This window comes from Macadamia integrifolia, unplaced genomic scaffold, assembly GCF_013358625.1.
Source record: "Macadamia integrifolia cultivar HAES 741 unplaced genomic scaffold, SCU_Mint_v3 scaffold1224, whole genome shotgun sequence".
Taxonomy (NCBI): domain Eukaryota; kingdom Viridiplantae; phylum Streptophyta; class Magnoliopsida; order Proteales; family Proteaceae; genus Macadamia; species Macadamia integrifolia.
The window spans coordinates 203,775-230,598 of NW_024868125.1; the positions used below are offsets into that span (position 1 = coordinate 203,775).

At 39.0% G+C, this 26,824-nt stretch overlaps 1 protein-coding gene across 7 annotated transcripts; it reads left to right on the forward strand.

Annotated features, from left to right (window-relative positions):
* Positions 1 to 379: 379 nt before the first annotated feature.
* On the forward strand, positions 380 to 26,824 carry LOC122063163 (uncharacterized protein C227.17c; the record flags this gene model as incomplete). Of its 7 annotated transcripts, none has more annotated exon segments than XM_042626864.1 (4): positions 380 to 766; positions 1,017 to 1,109; positions 3,930 to 4,032; positions 26,706 to 26,824. In XM_042626864.1, coding segments are annotated over 2 exon segments (201 nt in total), but the record flags the coding sequence as incomplete, so codon positions are not given.

Consider the following 26,824-nt stretch of genomic DNA (forward strand, 5'->3'; position numbering starts at 1 on the left):
TTAATGTGAACTTAGGGCCCGTTTGATAACGTTTTTGCCGTTTCTGTTTCAAGAAACGGCAGAAACATAAATTTTCGTTTCTAGAAACAGAAATGGATTGAAGGTGTTTGATAAGTCATGTTTTTAGAAGTCGATGGTAACCAATGAAATAATTGCTATAAGTCATTTCCAGAAACGGTGAAACAAGTTGAACTTGTTTCGCCTGGGTCGTTTCTTGAACCATAAATAAGTAAAAATTTTTATTTTTATTTCTAAAAATAAGTGAAACAAAACAGTTTTATCAAACGTCTTTTACTCTGTTTCTATCGTTTCTGGAAACAGAAATGACAGAAACGCGTTTCTTGAAACGTTATCAAACGGGTCCTTACTAATACACCATTGCATTGAAACAAACAAAAGAAAGGAGTATTTCGTTCTTATTCAAGCTAGCTCTTTTTATTCAATTTCTTCTGTAACCTTCTTCACCAATAGTATCAAGAAATTTTTTTCCTTATGATGGTCACTTGCCAAAACTAGGCAAAACCCCAAAACCCACAATTCACTTACCCAGTTGCCCCTTATTCTTCCTCTCACGCATTCAACCCTAACCCTTTCTCAGATTCGCTCTTTACCGACCCCTTCCTCTTCTTCTTCTTCGATTGTGATTGCAGAGGCCCAAAGTTGAAGAGGAATCAATTGCAGCCTTGAAGTGACCCCAGTCGTGGAGGAATCGACTCCAATAGCCTTGCAGTGAGCCCCTTCATCTTCTCCACTTCACCGGTAATAGGTGAGTCACTTCCCAATCCCTGATTTTTTAGTCTATTTGGCAGCTCAATATGTCATTGGTCACTGGTATCGCATCATCTTCCTCCCCTCGTTTTAATCCAAAACCATTGCTGAGTGAATCCTCCAAATATTTTAAGAACCATCCACGAGATAACAAGATCGGCTATCTTGCTAGAGTTGCTGTCTCCTTCAAGCAACTTCCTTGTGACCATTTCCCTCTCTCATCATTTGTCCTCTTTACTTTGCTCCAGGAACCACAACCCGCCTTGTAGAAGGAACCTTCTTGGTGCTCAAATCGGACAAGCTTCCCTGAATTTTGGGGCTTTGTTTGTTATGGGGTGAAGGCATAATTTGTTTTACTTTGAATACGCTTTTAAAATTCAGAGTTTAAATTTCCTATATGAGGAGACACATGAAAATCAAGTGGATAGGTTCCAACCCGAATATTATCTGGACTCGAGGAAGTCTTTAAAATTTTATTAAATAAAAAAAAGAAAAGAAAAAAGAAACAAAGGGGAATATAATCTGCCTTAACCCAACCCATGAGATACAAATACTCTTACACTTGTTAAAAAAAAAAAAAACCTAAAAAAAAAAGAAAGATTACATTCTAAAAGATTGGTAATCCCACTTTATCCTCTCGAATGATTTAACTAATCTTAGATGGGAGAGAATTATCACTATGGAAAATTAGCTAACCAATCTGCTGCACGACTGCTTTCCTGAAATGAAAAGGAGATATGAACTCTTAGGGAATCACAGAGGTTAATTATTTCTTGAAACCAATACCAGCAACTCCACAATATACATGATCTTTAAGAGATAAGTCTCACTATCTTAATAAAATTTGTTGTCTTTTATGAACCTAGCCATGGTTCAACACCCATGTACTTTACCCAAAAAAGAGAAATTTATTGTTCTCAGTTTCATATGTATTGATATTCCATCCATTTTTTACCAAAAAAAAAGATATTCCATCCATTGGAAAGCTGCTAGCACAGCTGAATGGGCTAGTGCAGTAGACAATTAGCCCCCTTTAGGTCTAAGTTTGAACCCTCAATTTCAGATCAAAACCCTCACAACCGTAATTAGGGGGATTTGCACACACCCAAGGTCCTTTCAGCCATTCCCTCTGGTTTCTTGCTCTAAATGGTTATGGAATAAATCGATCCCTCCAAAAGTGGGTTTGACAAATCTTTAATGGGAAAATTCCAACAGATGACGCTTTGATGAGTATTGGTATTCCATTGGCTTCCAAATGCTTTTGTTGCAAAGATCCTTGGAGGGAAACAACAACTCTTATTTTATTGGGGGTACAATTGCTTCTAAGGTTTAGGATTTCTATAGAAAAACAATGGACATTGATGTTATTCTAACTCAGGATCTCAGTACTAGAATTCTTTACTGGCAATCCCTTGCCAGTGTCAAAGGTATTTGTGAATACATAACTGGTCTATTACTATCATTTATTGTTTGGGAGTTATGGTGGGAAAGAAATAACAGAAGACACAGTGAAGGCTCTCATGCTGCAACTACCATAATTGAGAGAATCAAAGATTGGATTCATGAAATCATTTATCCAACTAATTTTTCTAAATCCCTTTCTTTGAGAGATAAGCTTATATTGCAGGTCATTAAGTTAAACCCACCAATTAGTAGGGTTAAAGCTCCAATTCCTATTTATTGGTGCCTTCCATTTTTTCTGTTAAACTGAATGTGGATGGTGCAAGCAAGGGGAATTCGGGTATTAGTGGTGGGGGAGGCATTATTAGAAACAACAACGGGAATGTTCTGGCAGCCTTCTCCAATGTTTATGGGGTATGTACAAATTCGGTGGCAGAGATAAGAGCCTTTAGAGATGGCTTGGTATTGTGTAAGGATTTGGGTCTCTCTGACATTTATATTAATTCTGATTCCTCTCTAATTGTGAAACTTATCTCTCAAAGATCATGTACCTTGTGGAGCTGCTGGTATTGGTTTTATGAAGTAATCAATCTCTGCGATTTCCTGAGAGCTCATATCTCCCTTTCATTTTGGGAAAGCAATCGTGCAAATGATTGGTTAGCCAACTTTGCATGTGAATCTACCATAAATTCGGTTTTCTATGGTGATAATGATCTCCCATCTAATATTAGTTACATCATTTGGGAAGATAAAGCGGGATTACCAATCTTTAGAATGTAATATTTTCTCTTTTGCAGGTTTTCCTTTTGGGTTTTGCAAGTGTCAGAGTGATTTGTATCTCATGGATTGGGGTAAGGTGGGCTATGTCCCCCCTTTGTTTTTTCATTATTTTGTTTCTCTTATTTAATAAAATTTTAAGGCTTCCCCGGGTCCCAGATAATATTCGGGTTAGAAAAAAAAAAGGTCCTTTCAGCCATCGGATGTGTAGTAAAGGGGTTGAAAGGTTAGAGAAGATCCGAACGCTGTTTTTGTACCACAACAAATCTGACAGGACTGAACGGGGAGCATGGTTTAAGGAATTGCATAAGCCTGAATTGGTGGATTGGATCGATCTTGAGAAACCATTTTTTCTACCTGTTTTACCATTCATTGATCTGATCTGACTGATTTCAATCGATTAGATCCCATTCCTCAAACCATTTTATTTGTACAAATCTAAACTTTTCAGGCGAAGAACTCTAAAAAACGATAAGAAAACTACTTTTTCTCGTGGATCTGGGCTTTGAAATTCATAAAAATAGTGGTTGAAAGCTTGGAAACGAAGACAAAAGCCCTTCTATTTTGTTTTCTGGGTTTACAACTCATAGGGTAGAGGATTGGATTGGATCGGGTGATCCGGCTCGAATAGCTGCTCCGTACAGCGATACAGGATACCTTACCAGGATCGGCTTCAGCTGATACCGATCTTTTTGGTGGGGGTTAAGAGAGCCGATACCGATCCTATTCCTCAATCCGTGATGTGCAAGAAATCCTATTCCTGACTAGCTATTTTCCAATCCGAGGGTTTTTGACAGTGAGGTTTGAAGAGCGATGGTTCCAGCGGATTACCAGTGAGGTTTGTTGATACTGCGCATGATCGCAGTCCTTTGCAAATCAACCTAAGGGAGAGGGAAACGGGGGGGCGGGGGAGAGATTTTTCTTTTGCTTAAATAAGTAGGAATAGTGAGGTGGATATACAAATTAACTGAAGATTGATACAGGGGCTTTCTTCTCAAAGATCAATGAGTCAAAAGGAAGAGTCTTCCAGCTCTAGACCGCGGGTGTCCTGCACCACTTGCTTCGATGCTCTCTCGTTTTGCTATTGTATGTATACTTTCCTTCTCCTCTACTTGTATATTCCTTTGCATTGGTATCTCTTCTCTATATTGCACTTGCTATGAAGTTCGGCTTGATTCATCTCTAAAAGAATGGAATCTTTTTGCATTTCGTTTTGTTAATTAGTGTTTTGAACTTTTTTTATCTTTTATTTTATTATTTTTTATTAATTTGATATACTTTTACAAAATTTCTGCTCCCCCATGGTCGGAAAACTATCTTATTTGATGACTTGTCTCTTTTTGGATCTTAAACCTAGCTTGTTCAAGAATTTATGGATTCTTGTATTTACTGTTTGGATACTAGGAGTGTTTCATGACTTGTATATACTGAAGGGGGTTATTGAATGTGGTGTAATAAGAAAAGTGTTAAGTGGCATTGATCTTGTTGCACTTGATAATGCTTGACAAAATGGCTGGAAGATCAAAAAAGAAGTCACTATATGGGCTGAAGGTGTTGGCTGGAAGGGGGTTTAGAGGTCTTATTGAACGAAGAACAATGTGCATTCGTTAGCAAAATGGTTCTAAATCCATTCCCCCCCCCCCCCCCCAACCCCCAGAAAAGAAAAAAAAAGAAAAAGGGAGAGGTGTATAACTATTGTAGATATGAAGTTAAAAGCTTTCCCTTGCTAATCCCTTTTTCTTACTGAAAGGTTCTTGGTTCAGTTGAATCCCTAACTTAGATGGAGCTTAATTTGGAGAACCATTGAATACTAGGGTTTTGACAAGTTAAGGAGTCTCTTTAAGGCCTTGGATAAAATGCTGCTGTAGGGCTGTACCAAAATGAAAAGGTGGTGGGAAATGGTGAAGAGTTTCCAAGGGTTTGAATTGGGGCATTTAGTTTATGGTTTTTATTTTTGTTAGGTGTTCAAATGGTGACAATTCTTGGATCTTAGTTTTCGTTGGAGTTTAAGGAATAGAGTTTCTAGGATTTGGAAATAAGGCTTTGAGAATTTAGAGTCAGTAGGATTTTGATATAGGGTTTTGAGAATTTAGAGTCAGTTGAATCTGTTTCAATATAATAGCTGGAAAAGAATATCCATTTAGGAATTATGAGAAGAAATAAGGATAAGATAGAGAATAAAGAAGAGAAAAGAAGATAGACAAATTGAGGAGATGGAAGACAACCCAGCTAGTGTTCTACATTGATCTCTCCACCTAGGACTAATTCATTCCAAATATCAAGAAATGTGTGGATTACATTTATAGCCCATATTTTTTTGTGTAGTCCGTTTGGCCCTTGTAAAGCTTTGGGGATTATTCTATTTCTATATTAGACATTCTTTTTTACCTATAAATAGAAGTAGAGAAAGAGAGAGAGAGGGAGAGTCCTACGATTTCTGTAAGGGAGTCCCAATCAATTGATTTTAGGCTGCCCTCTTAATGCAGGAGTAGATTACAAGAAAACAACCCCCACAATTGATAAACATCAAACAAGACAAATAAGACCAAGAAACAAAGAAATAAGACCATCAAATAAGCCCCCAAGGATACAATACCCTTATAAGAGCAAAACTAGCCCAAAACCTAATCCGATAGGAGAGAGAGAAAGACCTGTTAGAGAGAGAGAGAGAGAGAGAGAGAGAGAGAGAGAGAGGTGCGGCCTGGTCTGTAGGGCTCAAATTGAGCTGCAAATTTGGTCAATTGTAGGGCCTAGGGAGGGTACAAAGAACCCTAAATATGAAGAGCTTATGACGGCTGGTTTGAGAGTTATGCGCTTTCTTGATTTTCCGACCTAGGAGAGAGAATGAGAAGGATTTTGCAGGAACAACAGCTTGTCTACTTCAGAATACTTTCAAGAGAGGATCGATTGATCTTCTTAGAGTGTAGAACCAGTCCCCCAAAGGATATGCAGGTCAGATCTCAAACTTGGGCAGCAATGGAGGTCGACTGGCTTCAAGAACAAGAACTCTTTGGCTGATCGATTGTGACTCTTGCAATTCTGGACATAAATGGTTCTTCTTGAAGGCTGATGACAATAACTGTAAACAAAAAAATAATTGAATGGTGAAACAAAGAAGAAACCAGGGAAAGGTGGGAGAGGAAGTGGCTATCTTAGCTTGGGCTTGTCACTCACAGCTATCCTAGCTGCTTTAAGCAATAAACTTCAAATTATCTTTTTTCAAATCTAAAATTATGAGTACATAGACTCATCTATTTAAAGAGGGCAGTATAGCAATCTTATCATAACTAGGAGCTAGTTTTCAAATAGGACTAGACACTCCTAGCATGACTTGGACTCATAATAGGACTAGGACTATAACTCCCACATGGAGTAGGACTAGAACTCCAACATGGAGTAGGTAACTAACTCGTCATTCACTAATAGGGAAACCTAAACTGACTAAAACTGAAATGACAAAGGAAATAGACTCAAAACATGACTCTAACTAAACTAATGAATTAATTCCCGTTTTCCTACTTTCTACCCATATTTTTGGCCTATTAAAGTGACCTATTACAAAGAAAACCCATGAGATCAAAGGTCCAACACATACATACCCAACTGAAGGCTTATTTGTAATATAATAAGCCCATTGAGTGACTTATCTGCATCAATTCTTCCTCTCTTAGAAAAAAATTGTCCTTGAATTTTGTAGAGTGTGAGGGTGATTATATCATGGTGCACGTCCCTCTTCAAGCCGTAGAAAAATTCAGGTAGCTCTTTGATAATAAAGATATAGTCTAGAATGTGAGGAGCTCGATCTTCAAGATATTTTAATGGGATGATGAACTCCACATGCTCAATCTCAAGGTCTTCAGATATATCCATGGGGTCGTCCACATGTATGCCTTCAACCACTGTGTTCTTGACCTCCACAATTTCAATCTCAAACTCCTTAGGATCTTCCTCTTGGCTGTTCAAAGTCATCACAGTTGTTGTAGTGTCAAGTTCCTCAGTCTCAACCTCATTGTCCATTGTGGCAACCTTGTTGCTTTCGAATTCTTTCATTGAGTCTTGTTGATGGGAACATTAATGACTAACTCTTCCTTGACAATAGGAATTAATGAAATTTCTTCAACACTAACCTCAACTTCTGACTCTGGTTTACTGCTCGGAGGTGTCTTCTCTTGTTGCTCCTTTGCAATAGAAGTTGATGATTCCTTCATGCTCTTGTCAGTTGTGGGTGGCTGTTAGAAATCTGATGGAAGGAAGTACATTCTTCGTTCATGCTTAGATAGGTACGTACCTGCCAACTCATATTGTATCTTATCCTACGTTCTAGGTTTACATCCCTGAGCTTGAAGTTGCCTTTCCCGAACTCTCTATTGTATAGGAACACAATCACTCATTTGGGAGCAAACGTATTGAAGCCGTTGCGTCTCTCTCAAGTTGTAGTTATCAAAGTACACATCTAATTCACACATCCATTCAAGGAATTCCCCATAAAAATAACATGGTTGAGCATTAGGTGGGGCAGCAGTAGCCTGAGTATTGGAGTGAGCAGTAGTAGACTCTTAGTTTTGCCAGCCATTGGTCATGACCATCAAACCTTGCAATCAAGGCCTGAAGGGATTTCCACACATCTTCTAGAGTGATTTGTTTGGAGCTTTCTTCAACCATAGCTCTGATACCACTTAATACAGGAGTGAATTACAAGAAACCAACCCCCACAATTGATAAACCCCAAACAAGACAAATAGGATCAGGAAGCAATAAAATAAGCCCATTAAGTGACTTATCTGCATCACCTCTTCTACTCGTTATATAGCAATTCAATCAGCTCATTACAAGTCCTAGTAGAACTGGAGTTACCAAAACATGATAGGAAACTGACTAACTTAATCAGTCCTAGCTGAACTAGGACTCTCCTAGTTAGACTAGGAAAGCTAACTCCTAACATAACATCAGCCCTAGCTGAACTAGGACTTCTCCTAGTCTGAGTAGGACAACACCAAGGGAGGAGCCTGCACAATCTGTAGGACTCCTTCTTTCTTTTCTCATGACAGCCTTCTAACATAAGCTATTGAGAAAACTGAAGGAAAACAGTTGTATGGAAGAAAATGGAGATAAATTTATTGCACAGAGATGTGTATTGTTGATGCAGATCGAGTCCCTAAAGGTGGGTCAAAGTTGGGCCGTATCTCAACCTGTCCAACCTATCGAGCAGCTCCTTCTTGGCTGCTAATTCCAGCTTGCGTGGGGTGGTTCTTGTCTTGGGCAGCAAGGTTGTCAAGTAAGATTTGTTTCCTAACTTAGTCAGCAGCTTCTAGAAGGAGATGGACAGCTGTAGGAACCTTGAAGAAGCTCTGTTGAATTCAGTTTGGTTCCCTAAAGTGTCTCTTAACACTGCCTTGATCAACAAGCCACAATGGACAAAGAAGGAGATCGATTGGGAGGAAAATTAAACTTGTTATTTCTTTCCATTTTAGGTCTTCCTGTTAGACAAGTAATTAGTTTAGGAATGTTTTAGTTGTTTGTTTCTTAGTTAGTTACTTTCCTTTCAAGTTAGTGCGCTATTTCAGTTGTTTCCTATCAATTTGTACAAGGCTGTCATGCCTATGTATTGTAACTGATTGCAAGCCTTAGAGGCAGATTTGAGTAATGAAATTTGAAGAGCTTTTTTCCATGCTTGTGAGGGTCGACTAAGGGCTGGGATGCCCAAAACCTTGAAAGGGTGAGAGGCCTTATCTGTTAGGAAACATGTCCACACTCCTTACTATATTTTGGTGTTAACAAACAAACATACGTCTTTAACTTGGTTTGATAAAATGTGATTAGCTTGAAGAAAGGGTAATTAGTTTGAAGAAACACTTAGAAGGGTCAAATCAAGACATCAAGGTTTGAATTCATATAGACATGGCCTTAAAGCTTAAAGGCATTCAAGATCCAAGATGATAAAGACAATCAAGACTCAAGAAGATGAAGACATCAAGACTCAAGATGATGAAGACATCAAGACCCAAGATGAAGACCATAGAATGGAGAATATATTTTGCAATCTTTACACACATTGCATATGCACGCACCTCATGCATAATACTAGAATGACCTTAGGTGGTAGAATACTCTATCAAATCTCTGTGCAAACAGTTTGACCTGACTCAAGGGCATTTTGGGTAACCTTAGAGTTAATATCAGGAAATGGACCTTTTGTAAATTTTGTAGGAAATCGAATCACGATTCCAACACAACTCGTTTCGGATTAATCCGAGGTCGGTCCAAAAAGTTATGGTTAAAGCATCGTCGACAGGTCAGTATAACAAAATTCTGTCATAGCAGAATCTGTCAAGCTGGCGGTCGACCGGATAAAAGTGCCGGTCGACCAGATCTGTCTGAGACCATAGCCGGTTGACCAGTAGAAAGTCCCGGTCGACCGGTGCCTCCTTGGAAAAACTCCAACGGCTAGTTTTTTACCTCAACGGCTCTTTTTGGTCGACCGGATACCAATGGCGGTTGACCGGTGGTTTCAGAATACGACTGTTAGAGTCGGATTTCCTACCTAAAATGCTTCACTAAGCTCACCTATACATACCCAAAGCCGCTTTTAATTAAATATAATTAAGAAAGAGCATTAAGAGCATCATTATAAGCATTCAAGAGTCACTAAGATTATTCTATCCTACTTGAGTTGTTTGATTACTCTAATCCCAACAAAAGGCTCAAGTCTCAATCAAGTCCTCCACTCTCTCCTGTGCAAGTCAAAACCATAAGAGAGGACTTTACTAAAGGTGCATCATTCATCTCTCATTCTCATCATTTGCATCACATTTGAGGTATTCCTCTTATTCCACTACTCCATACTTATTTCTGTTTTTACAATTCTAGACTGTACTTAGGATTGTAAGGATCCTCTTATCCTTAAAAGAGTGTAAGGTGCCTCTCTACCTTAAAGGAGATTGTAAGGTGCCTCTCTACCTACAAAGGAGATTATAAAGGTGCCTCTCTGCCTATGAAGGGGAGTTGTAAGGATACTCTTATCCATAAAAAGATTGTAAAGGTTTTCTTCTTTACCTACCATACTGAAAAGGAGAACTAGTGGAATACCTTACAAGAGGATTCTTGTAGGGAGTGGACTAGACTCGGATTGAGTCGAACCACTATAAATCTTGTGCTGTGTGATTGTGCCTATTATACTTATTCCGCATCGTTTTTAATTTGCAATCACACTTGGGACCTATACATCGAAAAGAGTCAAACTTTTTGTTAGTATAATCTATTCACCCCCCTCTAGGTTATTTCAATTGGTATCAGAGCGGGAGCTCAATTTATTCAAGACTATATTGTCTTAAAAGTGAGTCAAAGATCATGGCCGCATTCCAAGGACCACCGGAAGGCATGAACGCCTGGAGACCCCCTTACTTTAATGGAGAGAACTTTTCCTTCTGGAAGTGCAGATTCAAAAACTGTGTGGTCACAACATTCTTGTATGGAGAGCCATAGAGAATGGACCATACACCATCACCAAAATAGTTGATGGAAAGACAGTACCAAAAGATGAAAGGGAATGGACAGCTGAAGACATCACTCTGATCCAGTACAACTTCTGTGCAATCATGTTTCTTCAGTGTGCCCTCAACGAACAAGAGTTCAACCGAGTCATAGCATGTGACACAGCTAAAGAGATTTGGGATATGCTTCTTGTCACATATGAAGGTACAACAGAGGTAAAAGAAAGAAAAGGTAGACCAACTTATTTCTGATTATGAATCCTTCTTTATAAAAGAAAATGAGTCAATAACTTCTATGTTTACAAGATTTACTAATATTGTGAACAGTCTCAAAAGTTTAGGCAAAACTTATAATAACGTTGAAAAAGTCAGGAAAATCTTAAGAGCCTTGCCTGCAGCTTGGAGACCCAAGAAAACAGCAATAGAAGAAGCCAAAGACTTGACGAAAATCTCTTTGGACTACTTGCTTGGATCCCTACAAACTCATGAAGTAGAGTTGAATGCCGATAAACCAAATCCTGAGAACAAAAGCTCTAAAGTCAACTCAAACTATTGAAGAAGTAAGCGATGATGAAGAAGATGAAGAATTCGATATGGAAAAAGAAATTTCACTCATCACTAGGAAGTTCAACAAGTTCCTCAAAAAGAAAGGAAGATTTCAATACAAGAAAAAATCTTATTGAGACAAATCTTATGGGGAAAAAGGTAAATCTAAAATCAAACCCAAGGAAATCTCTTCTAAAGATATAGTCTGGTTTGAGTGCAGAACGCCTGGACACTTCAGAACCGAATGCCCACATAAACCAAAGAAGAAGGCTTATGCAGCCACTTGGGACTCAAGTGATGAAGAGGAGAAAAGTGAATTTGGAGAAGAAGTCACCAACCTCGCCTTGATGGCTATCTGATGCAGATTAATTACCAAAATAGGCTTGTTCTATTAGGAATAAGCCTAGGGTTAGGTTCCATACATGTTAGGCCGTTGATCCCATGTGTTATGAGTGTAATAGACCACTTTTATGAGTCTAAAAGGGGGGCTCTAAGATTAAGTACGAGATTACTAGTTAGTTTCCATTTTCATTAGTTTACTTTTTAATTGGGCTTGATTTGAGTTATATTTGTTTCCTTAGGAGTCAAGTTGTTAATTGAGTCAAGTCATTAGTAGTTAGTTTCCTTTTTCAACTAGTTTCTAATCTCAGTTTTTAGTAATTATTGTATTAGGAGAATATTTGGTTTCCTTTTTGAGGAACCTTCTATTTTGTAATTCCCTCCCCCATTAACATTATAAATAAAGAAGAGGAGGCTCCTAAAAGCCTAGAACGATTTATGAATGAAAAAAAAGAAGCTTGCTGCTATGTCTTTGCTGAGACTGCTGTGTGTTTGATCACAGTGGAAGGGAGTGGTGTTTGATCCATTCAACTCCTTGCGGTGGGAAGCCCGGGAGGATCTACTACAAGTGTTTTCTTCTTCTTCCTCCCTCAAGTATCCAAGGTACTACAAATCTGTCCAAGCTCTACAGGTATTAGAATCAATCACTCTCAATTCTGTCCTGTAGCGAAGTCAACCCAGATTTCAGATCTGTTTTGTTCTATTCTGATTTCTATGATTTACCATGGTTTTGTTCATGTTGGGTGGACTGTTTGAGACTTGTGTCAAACCCTATTAAGCCTGACTCATCCGATTACTAATTTGATCTGAGAATACCTAATCACTGACATCGATAGCTTGCTGGTTCATCCAATCTGGTCCTTCAATTCTGATCTATTGTGCTGCTATTTAGGCTATTCATGGTTGTTCTTTGGTTTATAATTTCCTGCAGTTTTGGGATTGATTTGGTTGTCAAATCTATCCCTACATTAAGTGCTCTCCAAATCTATCCCTACATTAAGTGCTATCAGAGCATGGCTGAGAACACCCCCACCCTAGCTTCTATTATGGAGTTTCTACAAAAATGGAGAACTGAATTGAAAGCTGAACCGCAAGCTTTGCGGACTGAACTGAATACAAGGTTGTTGAATGAAGAGACCCCACCACAACAGCCTACTGGCGATTCACATACAACACCCGAAGTAGAAATCCCATTGAATGTAGTTGTTCAGTTGACTAACAGGAGAGCAAACCCTAATCTGAGAGCATCACAGAGGGTTCTGATAGCACAACCTACTGTTGAAGAGCATGTAAGAGGATATTTTGAGACTGAGCGTCTCAGGCAACAGAGGTATTTTGGAGATTCACAGAAGCTCAAGCTCGATCTGAAGGAGTTTGATGGGAGATATGACCCCCAATTGTTCTATGATTGGGTAGTGGCTCTAGACGACTATTTTGACTATTATGAGTTACCTGAGGAACGGAAGATGAAACTAGCTCATGCGAAGCTAGTTGGGGCTGCTCGTGAGTGGTGGAGGACCTATGAGCTAGAGTTAGGAGACCGTGGTAGAGAACCTACTACATGGGAAGAGATGAAGCAAGAACTATCTGATAAGTACTTGCCACGTAATTTCAGAGCTTGTATACAAGACCAGCTGAACTCTCTTCATCAGGGAAATATGACTGTGGTGGAGTATATGAATAAGTTTGATGCACTTTATTCTTGCACAGGCATTAGGAAGAATGAGAGGCAATTACTTTCTCAGTTTCGATTGGGATTACGAGCTGAAATTAATAGAAGAATTGGTGTTGCTAATGTGTATATAGTGAGAGATTGTTTTGACAAGGCTTTTCAAGCAGAGGAACTTATAGCACAACCAGGTAGAAGGTTTCGTTATCAAGCTGTGGAGGTCAAGAAAAATTTTTCAGCCACTAAACCTAACACTTCAGCACCCCCAAGAGACAAAGCTTCTCTAGGTGAAGTGAAGATATCTCTATTCAAACCAAAAAAACTTGAAGTCAAGGTTTATATTGAAGAGATAGTTCTTGAAGCTTCAAAGACAGAAGGTCAAGAGATAGAAGATTCCACTGAAGAGTTCTACATTGAAGAGAGGGTAGTAGACGAGACTGAAGCCGTGGAAGATGAGGTAGTAATTGAAAAAACTCCACAACAAGTCTTTGAGACTCATGATGAGAAGAGATTGTTCCTCCAATCCTTGATGAGAAGGTTATCAACGTTGATGACTCTATGCATACAACATTCACAATTGGTATCGATGCAAAGGTCGAACATACAGAGTTTGTTATACCATCATGGTTCTTCAAAGAGAAAGCTCCACGCCTTGAAGACTACATTCCACAAGTTTACAAGCAACCAGAATTTTGTTTGGGAATGGTCAAAGCTACTATTCACATGTTTCCCCCTCATCACTGCAAAATTCGAGGACGAATTTTTTCAAGATGGGGAGAGTTGATGCAGATTAATTACTAAAATAGGCTTGTTTTATTAGGAATAAGCCTAGGGTTAGGTTCCATACATGTTAGGCCGTTGATCCCATGTGTTTTGAGTGTAATAGACCACTTTTATGAGTCTAAAAGGGGGCTCTAAGATTGACTATGGGATTACTAGTTAGTTTCCATTTTCATTAGTTTACTTTTTAATTGAGCTTGCTTTGAGTTATATTTGTTTCCTTAGGAGTCAAGTTGTTAATTGAGTCAAGTCATTAGTAGTTAGTTTCCTTTTTCAACTAGTTTCTAACTTCAGTTAGTTTCTAATTTCAGTTTTTAGTAACTATTGTATTAGGAGAATATTTGGTTTCCTTTTTGAGGAACCTTCTATTTTGTAATTCCTTCCCCCATTAACATTATAAATAAAGAAGAGGAGGTTCCTAAAAGCCTAGGACGATTTATGAATGAAAAAAAAGAAGCTTATTGCTATGTCTCTGTTGAGACTGCTGTGTGTTTGATCACAGTGGAAAGGAGTGGTGTTTGATCCATTCGACTCCTTGCGGTGGGAAGCCCTGGAGGATCTACTACAAGTGTTTTCTTCTTCTTCCTCCCTCAAGTATCCAAGGTACTACAGATCTGTCCAAGCTCTACAGGTATTAGAATCAATCACTCTCAATTCTGTCCTGTAGCGAAATCAACCCAGATTTCAGATCTGTTCTGTTCTATTCTGATTTCTATAATTTACCATGGTTTTGTTCATGTTGGGTGTACTGTTTGAGACTTGTGTCAAACCCTATTAAGCCTGACTCATTAGATTACTAATTTGATCTGAGAATACCTAACCACTGACATCGATAGCTTGCTGGTTCATCCAATCTGGTCCTTCAATTCTGATCTATTGTGCTGCTATTTAGGCTATTCATGGTTGTTCTTTGGTTTATAATTTCTTGCAGTTTTGGGACTGGTTTGGTTGTCAAATCTATCCCTACATTACTAACGGAGATAAAGAACAAGAGGTATGCCAAACTCAACCTGAATCCTTAATAAGAGACTCTAATGAGGAGCTTCAAGAAGTCTTCGAGGCCTTGTATGAAGAAAGTATCAAATTAGAATTTGATAAGAATGAACTTGAAAAAGAGGTTGACGCACTAAATAAGAGAGTGGATGCACTAACCTCAAGGTGAGTGAACTGAAGAAAGAAAACTTCAAGTTGAACTCCACCCTCTGCACCTTCACCCAAGGGCAAAGGAACCTTGACAATCTTCTTGGATCTTAAAGGAAAGGTCCAAATGAAAGAGAAGGACTGGGTTACAATGGACAAAATCCATCTAGAAGTGAGAATCCAAGAAGGGGTGACCAAAGAAATCAACCATCCACCTCTTACATTAAATGTAGTTTTTGCAAAAAGACAGGACATTCCATAAACCAGTGTCACTCTAAGAAAAGGAAGAAACCCAATTCTCAAACTGAGAGACCAAGAGTTAGCCATGCCTACTACTAGACGCCCCTAAGAAGGCAATATAGGTCTCAAGAAGACTCTAGGTCTATGCCTAGGTATATAAAATCCCAACCTCAAAGAGAATACTCTATTGAGAGGCCCCAAAGACAATACCAAGGGTATGAGAACTACCCTCGGGAGACTTATAGACCACAAGGGAAATACCAAGACCAAGGATCCTATAGATTTCAAAGATACTATACTCCTCAAAGATCAAATGGATCTTATGAACATCAGAGGACCCAAAGTCATCCCAAAGGCAGAACCGAAGACCTGAAAAGTACAAAACCATTTGGGTTCCAGTAGGAAAGTTTGACACTAACAATAATGGACCCATGAGATTATGGGGACCAATGTACGATTAAATTTCTGTTATAGGTTTGCTTGAAGAATAAGGTGGAAGCTGAATGGGTCATCGACAGTGGATGCCCCAAACACATGACATCCAACAAGAACTTATTCTCAAGCTTGCGGGACTATGACGGAGGATGGGTTTCCTTTGGAGATGACAGCAAAGGAAAAATTGCTGGTATTGGAAAAATAAGACTTGGAGGTTTTTCAATCTCAAATGTTTACTTTGTGAAAAATCTGAATTATAATCTCCTAAGTGTGAGTCAGTTATGTAGCATTGGATACAAAGTAGAATTTAATGTCTCCCATTGTTGCATTAAAGATGCAAATGATAATTCAATACTAAATGGGTCTAGGAAAAACAATATCTATGTTTGTATGCTTGAAGAATCAAGTTCCTTGAATGCATGCTTGGTTTCTAACCATAGTGACTCATCATTATGGCATAGAAGACTTGGACATGTAAATGTCAAGTTGATTCAAACCATTACATCCAAGGATCTTGTGAGGAACCTCCCTAAAATAAGTATGAAATAGACAATTTTTGTGATGCTTGTCAAAAAGGCAAACAAACCAAGGTCTCCCACAAGTCACAGAACATTGTCTCTTCCTCTAGACCATTGGAACTACTTCATTTAGACTTATTTGGACTCATCAATGTATCTAGTATGAGTGGTAAAAATTATACCTTTGTAATCGTTGATGACTACTCTAGATACACTTGGACGGTTTTTTTGAAAAACAAAAATGATGCCTTCGATGAATTTGCAACTCTATGTAATAGACTGCAAAATCAGAAAGGTTACACTGTAACCTCTGTGAGGAGTGACCATGGAGGAGAATTTGACAATATAAGTCAATTTGACTTATATTGCAACAAGCATGGTATTGACCATAACTTCTCTGTTCCTAGAATGCCTCAATCTAATGGGGTGGTTGAAAGGAAAAAACAGGTCATTACAAGAGACAACTCGGACTATGCTCAATGAGTATTCATTGCCTAAGTACTTTTGGGCTGAAGTTGTAAATACAGCTTGTTATGTACTAAATAGGATAATTCTCAGACCTTTACTTTCTAAGACCCTTTATGAATTGTACTTTGGTAAAATGCCAAAAGTGGACTACTTTAGAATTTTTGGGTGTAAATGTTTCATCTTAAACACAAAAAACTATCTTGAAAAATTTGATGCGAAATCTGATGAAGGAATATTCATAGGATATTCACTCAACAGTAGGGCATATAGAGTTTTTAATAAAAAGTCATTAATGGTTGAAGAATCTATGAATGTTTGATTTGATGAATCTTTGCCTAATGACAGGGGGTATATGTAGCACAACCCCCTGGTTTTGAAGGCCCCAAGTTTCCAAACCATGTCTATAAACGTGAGAAAGCCCTGTATGGCCTCAAACAAGCTCCTAGAGCTTGGTATGAGAGATTAAGTACCTTCTTGATAGAAAGTGGCTTTTCAAGGGAGAGGATTGACACAACCCTGTTCGTGAAGAACTTGAAGAATGACATACTCATTGCTCAAATCTATGTAGATGATATCATCTTTGGCTCAACCAACGAGAAAATGTGTACTGATTTCAGTAGCAAGATGAGAAATGAATTTGAAATGAGTATGATGGGAGAGTTAAATTTCTTCTTGGACTTCAAATAAAACAAACTGACAATGGAATTTTCATAAACCAAAGCAAGTACACCAAGGAGCTGCTAAAGAAATTTGACATTAATAGTAAAAAATCTTCAGACACTCCGATGAGCTCATCCTTGAAACTAACCAAGGATGAAGATGGCATTTCTTAGGATGTAACTAGATATAGAGGCATGATTGGGAGCCTTCTATATTTAACGGCAAGTAGACCTGATATCATGTACAGTGCATGTGAATGTGCTCGGTTTCAAGCTGATCCTAAGAAATCTCACATCACCGCTGTAAAAAGAATTTTTAAATATTTGAAAAGCACTTGTGATGTTGGGTTATGGTACCCCAAAAACCAACCCCTTGACTTGGTCAGCTTTTTAGATGCTGACATCGTGGGCTGCCATATCGACAGAAAAAGTACCAGTGGTACCTGTCACTTTCTCGGCTCTTGTCTTGTCTCTTGGTTTAGCAAGAAACAAAATTCCGTTGCTCTATCTGCCACCGAAGCCGAATATGTTGCAGTTAGTAGATGTTGTGCCCAAATCCTTTGGATGAAGCAAACTCTCCAAGACCTTGGAGTGAGTTTCGAATCTTGCCCAATCATGTGCGATAACACCAGTGCCATAAACTTGAGTAAAAATCCTATTTTACACTCGAGGGCAAAGCACATTGATATTCGACACCACTTTCTGCGAGACACCATTCAAAATGGCGATGTTTCTCTAGAATACATTGAAACCAAGAAACAACTCGCAGATATATTCACTAAACCACTAGGGGCCCGTTTGGTATCGTTCTAAAAAAACGTTTCTATCGTTTTTTCGTTCTATTGGAACAAAAAAATGCAAAAAACCGTTTGGAAACATTACGATGTGTTTCGGTTTTTTTGAAACAAAAATTGAAAAAAAAAAAACGATTTAGAGGATGAAATAGGGAACGACAAGTTGTCGTTCCGTCCAACGACTATCGTTCCAAACTTGTTAAAAAAGGAACTTTCGTTCCCGATAATATACCCTCACCTCCTGCGTGCTCAAGACTCCCCTCTCTGCCTTAACACTTCTGACCTTTCTTCTCTCCCTTCTCCTGCTGCTGTGGGCGACACAAACGGTGACGACAAAGACCCTTTCCAGCCCATTGGCTTCATCACTACTTTCTCCACATGGTCTCTTGAGTCCAACCCTCTATTGCTCGCTCTTCCCTCTCCTTTGCCGGCCATCTTGCTGAACTAGAGCAAGCCCTTGACTCTTCTTCTTTCTCATCCTCTTCGTCTACGAGCTCCTCGTTGTCGTTGTCGACAACCTTCGTGCTTATCTTCAGATCATCGACGTGTCTTCCATATTGGGTCTTGATTATGATATCTCTGATCACGCCTTTCAACTCTTCCGGGACTGTTCTTCTGCTACTTGTTTGAGGAATCACAATGTGGAAGCACTTGCTACTGCTGCTCTTGTTCAGGCTATTAGGGAGGCTCAGGAGCCTAGGACACTCCAGGTATTTCTCTTTCGCGCTTCTTGTTTGTTCTTTGTTGGTGTTAATAGGTTGTAATCCCTTGAACGTGTGAGTGTGCCTCTATCTATGCGGTGATGGCGTCCCCGCCCCCAAACACCCCGGGGTAGAGGGTATTGTTGAAAATTGGGCTCCTTTTGTTTTATTCTTGTTTTGCTTAATTGGGTTGGCTTGGATTCGTTTAGTATGAAATGGGTCACTGAAGGTTTGTGATTTGGTGATCAGGAATTAAGAATTAAAAAAAAAACCTCATCAGAATCCTGTTCCGTAAGAAAAGAGGAAGGATTGGGTTTACAAAGATTTGGTAGTTTAATTAACTATCAACATTCTAGGCATTTCGTATCTTATTGGGGGAGTGGAAAGAGGGGGTTTTGGGTTGGGAGATGGTGTACCTGGGTCTGTCATCTTATGGAGATTTCTGCTTCGGTTATTCCTTTCTAAATTTATTCTTGTTCTTATAATATTGTATCTAGGTTCTTATGTCTGTCCCCTAAGTTTGCATTGTCTCTTAGTTCTCCAGAATCTGAAAGGAAAATTCTTATATAATGTCTATTTTGGTGGATGTAATAATTTATGGATGAATTAATAAAGTAGGGAAAGCATATAGTTCCTTCCTGTTGGTACTCTAGGGTAATTCGTTGTATTTATTGATAGATGAGAGCATAGTGCTTCTCAGACCACCTTTCCTCGATGTTTATCTTTGCCTTCGCTCATATTAGGGATTGGAGCAACTCTAGGGAAACCCAGGAGTTAGTTTAGGTTTCTTTAATTCCAAATGAACCAACTTAAAGTGTGGGGAAGGGTAATATCATTCGCATTGTGCCATATGGAAATGCTTGGTAGTGGATTCTAGCTCTTGAAGTAGCTGAACTAGTTGTTTGTTTCATATATAGTACAGAACAAACCTCCCTCCGTGTACTAATATCTGTTCTAGAACGTATCCAACTCTGTTTTCTGTTTGACAAAACAGGAAATCTCAATCGCCTCCAATGTTCCCCAAAAGGAGATTGGTAAATACATCAAGATATTGGGAGAAGCTCTGCAACTTAGTCAGCCCATTAACAGCAACTCTATATCTGTCCACATGCCTAGGTTTTGCACTCTCCTCCAACTCAACAAGTCAGCCCAGGTATTTACCAGGGAAAGAAGATTATGATTCAGAAAACTCCCTTCAATCTTCATCAAGGTTGGATAACTTGCAAGAGGGCTCAACTCTCCCTGGCTACAAAATCTCATCTTGGGAGGTTTTAAGTCAGTAGCCCGATCGCTGGATTTTCAACCTTTGCTCTTTATTTGTTTTGTTACTTTATTCGTCCTTTTGAAACATTTTTTTTTTTGTATGTAATACTTTATTGTCCAAAGGATTAGTAATTTCTAAGCCTATTTTAATGTTATTTCTGTAATTAATGACTTTAAAAAAAAAAAAAGCATTTCTGAAACAAGCATAACCAAACGGCAGAACTGTCGGTTTTCTGTTCTGAAACTGTTCCAGAAACAGATTCACCAAACAACTTTAAATCATTTAAAAACGGCATTTCGACACAGAAACTGAAATTTCCGTTTTTGACACGAAACGGAGTTTCTGGAATAGGAACGATACCAAACGGGCCCTAGGTGAAGAGCGTTTTAGCTTCCTAAGGAAGGAGCTTGGAATTTGCAACCCGTTTGGTTGAATGAATAAACATTCCTTCATTAATATTTATTCCAAAAGCTCGGACTGGAAAAACTCCTTCAAAATTCACAATTTTCTAGTTTTTCAGGCATTTATGGAATTTTTCGGTCAACCGTCTAAAATCTTCCGGTCGACCGCCTCTGACCGAAAGGATTGCCGGTTGACCGCCACAATATACTGGTCGACCGGCGTCGCCGAAAACTCGATTCCGCACTCTTTTAAAATCAATTTTTTTGACCCATTGTGTCTCATTTTAAAAATCTCTGTTACCCTAAAAACCTATTTCGACCATTCCTCTCCCAAAACCCTAGCTTAGAAACCATTTCTAACCTAGATCTCTTAAGAACCTTTCCCTTCCCTCTCAAAAACTTGCATCTCTTATTTCTTACGCCCTTCATCATCATGGACTCTCACCGCCCACACAGAGCCAAGAAAACGGTTGCTCACAAGGGAAAACGGAAGGCCTCTGACAAAGATATTTGGTTCTCCTCCTCCATTGCTCAATAATCATGGGATCTCTACATCTCTGGACACATAGAGTAAGGTAGAACCATCAATTCCGACTCTTTGTCCAGGTATGACATCAAAGACCTATTTGATGCTCTGGGTTGGGGCAACATTCTCAAACTAGGGTTCAACTGTTATCCCCACCTAGTCAAAATGTTCTTTTGCAATCTTACTTTATCTGGAGAAGGTGACAACCTTCTAGTCTATTCATATGTTAAGGGAGTTCCTATAGATATAGACATTCTGATATTAGGAGAAATCCTAGACATCTCTGTGGCAGGGGAACTCAAATACTACCATACTCACAAGATTAAGGCTAAGGAACTCACCGATATAGGGAGGATTGTAAATTTCATCATCTCCTACAACATCCTACCAAAGAGTGGTCATAGAGATGAAGTCTCCCCATTCCATGCTTATCTCACCTACTGTGTTTGCAAGACTGTGAGTATCAATCTTCCCTACATTCTGCTCAAAACCATGATTATCCATGGTGACAGACTTCAAAAGGGAAATCTTCCCTATGGGAGAATGATTTGCCAAATCCTGGACCACTTTCATGTGGATTTTTCTGGTGAATCATTTGAACCTTTTCCTCAAGAGATCAATCTTTCCACTATTCGCAAGATGCAACTCCTTCCCAAGACGACCACTGGTTCCAAAAAGACTGATGCGGGACCCAGCCAACCACAGCAACAAGGAAGTGCTGATACGTCAGCCTATGCGACCGTTGGCGATCTTCAGAAGGTTGGAAACATCATCCTTGCCCAATTTGTAAAGATGGAAAGAAAGCAGAATGAGATTCTCAAGCTCCTACGCAAAGACGAGGAAGATGAAGATGACGGAGAAGAAGAAGAAGAAGAAGAGAAGGACGCAGAGGATGAGGAGTCCTTACTTCTTTTATATGATGTTACTTTATCATTAAACTCTTATTCTATTTTATCTTATGGAACTTAGTCTTTCCTGTTACTTTTTGAAATACTCTAAGATACAATTTTTTTGCACATGCTCAGGGGGAGCACTTTAGTATCTTGTGCAGCCTTGATTCCCTTTTTGCTGTTGACAAAAGGGGGACAAACATCTATCTTTACAGTATCTGTCTTTGTTTATTCTAGAAATGACAAGTATTTATCTTTATTTTTTTTTTCTGGCACTGAATTAAAATATCCTATTGAACTTTACACTGTGTTACTATCATTTCTTGTATTTGGATATATTACTGGTGTTTGTTTGTCATCACCAAAAAGGGGGAGATTGTTAGGAAATATATCTACACTCCTTACTATATTTTGGTGTTAACAAATAAACATACGTCTTTAACTTGGTTTGATAAAATGTGATTAGCTTGAAGAAAGGGTAATTAGTTTGAAGAAACACTTAGAAGGGTCGAATCAAGACATCAAGGTTTGAATTCATATAGACATGGCCTTAAAGCTTAAAGGCATTCAAGATCCAAGATGATAAAGACAATCAAGACTCAAGAAGATGAAGACATCAAGACTCAAGATGATGAAGACATCAAGACCCAAGATGAAGACCATAGGATAGAGAATATATTTTGCAATCTGTACACACATTGCATATGCACGCACCTCATGCATAATACTAGAATGACCTTAGGTGGTAGAATACTCTATCAAATCTCTGTGCAAACAATTTGACCTGGCTCAAGGGCATTTTGGGTAACCTTAGAGTTAATATCGGGAAATGGACCTTCTATAAATGTTGTAGGAAATCGAGTCACGATTCCAACACACACAACTTGTTTCGGATTAATCCGAGGTCGGACCAAAGTTATGGTCAAAGCATTGTCGATAGGTCAGTATGACAAAATTCTGTCATAACAGAATCTGTCAAGCTGGCGGTCGACCGGATAAAAGTGCCAGTCGACCGGATCTGTCCGAGACCATAGCCAGTCGACCTGTGCCTCCCTGGAAAAGCTCTAACGGCTAGTTTTTTACCTCAACGGCTCTTTCTGGTCGATCGGATACCAATGGCAGTCGACCGGTGGTCCCAGAATACGACCGTTAGAGCCTGATTTCCTGCCTAAAATGCTTCACTAAGCTTACCTATAAATACCCAAAGCCGCTCTTAATTAAATATAATTAAGAAAGAGCATTAAGAGCATCATTGTAAGCATTCAAGAGTCACTAAGATTATTCTATCCTACTTGAGTTGTTCGATTACTCTAATCACAACAAAAGGCTCAAGTCTCAATCAAGTCCTCCACTCTCTCCTATACAAGTCAAAGCCATAAGAGAGGACTTTACTAAAGGTCCATCATTCATCTCTCATTCTCATTATTTGCATCACACTTGAGGTATTCCTCTTATTCCACTACTCCATATTTATTTTTGTTTTTACAATTCTAGACTGTACTTAGGATTATAAGGATCCTCTTATCCTTAAAAGAGTGTAAGGTGCCTCTCTACCTTAAAGGAGATTGTAAGGTGCCTCTCTACCTGCAAAGGAGATTGTAAGGTGTTTCTCTACCTGCAAAGGAGATTGTAAAGGTGCCTCTTTACCTACAAAGGGGAGTTGTAAGGATACTCTTATCCATAAAAAGATTGTAAAGGTTTTCTTCCTTACCTATCGTACTGAAAGGGAGAACTAGTGGAATACCTTACAAGAGGATTCTTGTAGGGAGTGGACTAGACTCGGATTGAGTCGAACCACTATAAATCTTGTGTTGTGTGATTGTGTCTATTTTACTTATTCCGCATCGTTTTTAATTTGCCATCACACGTGGGACCTATACATCGAAAAGAGTTAAAATTTCCACTGGTATAACCTATTCACCCCCTTTAGGTTATTTCATTCTTCTTCTTCCCCCTTCTCATCCTTCCATCACTTCTGTTTTTCCTTTGTTTATTATTCTATTTTGAGTATTGGAGACCTATTCAAATCCTGTGAGAAGACTGCCTGAAGCCCCATCCATGTGCATCTGTATTGTTTCAGAAAAGCCACCGACAGCCTGTGAATTGGGTTTTCTGGGCAGGTCATTGAATTCCTGATCTTTGCTCTGTTGCAGCCCCTGGTCTAGGGTTTTATTAGGCATGCCAACAGGGTCCTCCGATCCAAATTTGAGAACCATTAGAAGCTTCTTCCACCAGTTCTTGACGATTGATCAAACTTTTTTTCATGTAACCAGCATAACTTTCAACTCAGTAATGTAGGACTAGATTTGATACGTCAAACTAGACCCAAACTGCAGAAAAGTTTAAACCAAAGAACAACCAAGCATCTCCCAAATAAATCAAGCACAGTATGGTAGTAAAAACTGAGATAACAGAATATGACACTTGCAATCGATTTTAACAACTCAGAAATTCTGAAACAGAATAACAGCCAAGGGTTTAGGGGCTGAACTCATCAACTGACATATGATCAGCAACCAGTAACAACACAATACCAAGAGAATCAGAGTTCTGGGCACGAAACAGAATCGGCCAGAATAGGAGACTTTCTAGATTTCACAGTTGGCTGGTCTGATTATGCTCAGATTAGGATCAAGCCTCCTTCTCGTGACACTGGGTCGGGGTTTGGTGAACCAATTGGTCGCTCCTCTACTTGAAGTATCGTGCCCCTTTTTCGTTGCCTTCAGCAGACTTCCTGGTCACTGATCACAATCAGTCATTTTGACTCTCACTGCTACCAATTCTTTGATCATCTTATCCATCTTGTCTAAGTGCCGAGACGTGCTCGTCCCTTCTTGCATCTTGCTTTGACTTATATGCTTAAGACCACTGCTCTGGATAAAAAAAGACCAAAGAGGTGCTTCCTATACCGGACATTCAAAGACTTAAGCCCTCGTTGCACGGAATTGTAATCGTCGACCAGAGTGATGGCCTGATCAATGCCTATTCATCTATCGCCGGCGATTCGCATTACGAATCAATGGAAAGAGGCAAGTACACAGAGGTTGAAGCTAAGACTGAATAGTCTCAACTAAGACCGACAGATTAGGACAAGAGGAATTGAACTCTTGATCCGATAAAGAAGAACCAACTAAATACGAAGATCGAGATTGAAAGCCCTCCCCTCCTTCGTTATAGGAGCAAGCGTAAAGCTTCGAGATCTTACTTCGCTCCAGGAACCTCTTTCTATTACGAGGGCTGGGTTCTATTTCCGGGCCAGGCGGGAGGTGAAGGTTCAAAGACCTCCCGGTAAGGAAGAGGGGAAAAAGGTGCTTTCATCTATCTCGACCAGTTTCTCGAGGCGTTGGAAATCCAAACTGGATCAGAGAATCACTGGTGATCTATGACCTCCCTTCGTTTCGCTAACACTCGATCCAAAATTCAAGGCCATCAGATGGCTGCAACTCTCAGAACAGAGAAGGCAACAGGATGGAAATCTGAAATTCTAAACCTATAATTTAGAAAAAACCAACAGATCTCTTACCTGAATCAAAGGGCCTTGTAGATAAACTTGAGAATAAGAAGGAGAAAACTTGAAGAAGAAAAAGAAAGCTTGAAAAGACCACTCGGGCTTTACACCGCAGAGTGTCGAATGGAACAAACACCACTCCCTTCCACTGTGATCAAACACAAAGTCTACCCAGCAGATGCATAGCAGCAACCAGCAAGCAAGTTCTTTTTCATTAATCAAATCGTGGGCATCAGTAGCAGCCCGTCTTTATTTATAATGATGGGGGGTGATTACAAATAATAGCAACTCAAAAGTTACTAAATTTGAGTTACTAAAAAACTGAAATTGTAAATTAATGAAAAAGGAAACTAAATAAAACTGAAATTAGAAACTAACTTTTGACTGAATTTAGAAACTAACTAATGATTGAAATTAGAAACTAATTAACCCCATCAAAGCCCAACTAAAAAAGAAACTAATAAAAAAGGAAAACTAACTAGTAATCCCGTATTCAATCTTAGAGCCCCCTTTTAGACCCATAAAAGTGGTCTATTACACTCAGAACACATGGGATCAAAGGCCCAACATGTATGGAATCCAACCCTGGGCTTATTCCTAACAAAATAAGCCTTATTTGCTGATTAATCTGCATCACTCAGCTAGCAGATTTTTAACAAATTTTGATGGTTTGTTTGCCTATAGAAGATCTCCATTTGATCCAAATTTCAGGCTCAACTAAGCCCTATTGTATTAAAGCTTTGGCCTAAATTGGATTTATTACTCAGTTACAGTTCTGTCCATTTCTGAGTATACTACTATTGTTTGGAGCCTATGTTTGATATTATCTTGGTTGGTTACGTCTGTAATCTTCCTTACATCAATTGTAATATGGAATTTGATACGAATTGTCTTCACATCAATCCTCTTCAAGGAGGTCTAATAATATGATTCATAACTTGCAGCCTATTGGGGGCGGGAATAGAATGCTCTTGAAAATAGAAAAAGGAGCACTATAAACGTGCCGAAGTTTGATCTCATCCACTGGATTTGGCCTTCATTACCAAAGATTTGAAAACTTCCAAATGGAAGATATGGGCAGAAATAGTGGAGTACTTTAAAGTAACATTTGATAGCATACTTGATGAGTTGCATATGTATTATTGATGTGTCACGCTGGCATCTTAAAATTTCTCTGATAAAGCATTAGCTTACCTGTTATACTTCAGCTTCAACTTGTAGTGTAGCTTTCTTGTTAGCATTCTTCTCCACCCTTTTGGACTCTTTGAACAAATCTGAGCTGCATTAATTTCTAGCTGATGTTTTAATTTTATGAGTATCTTTTCATATCTGTTCTTACTTTTTATTTTAGTATGAGGCTGTTGAACTGAGGTAAATTGATGTCTTGGCAGCTCCTGTTCACCAGATGCAGCAATATTACAGGCTTGGAGTACTTGATAACTGTTCTGAGAAATGGACTGCTCTATTTGAGTGTTTGAGTCTGAAAACAAAACGATCTTCTGAGATGCAG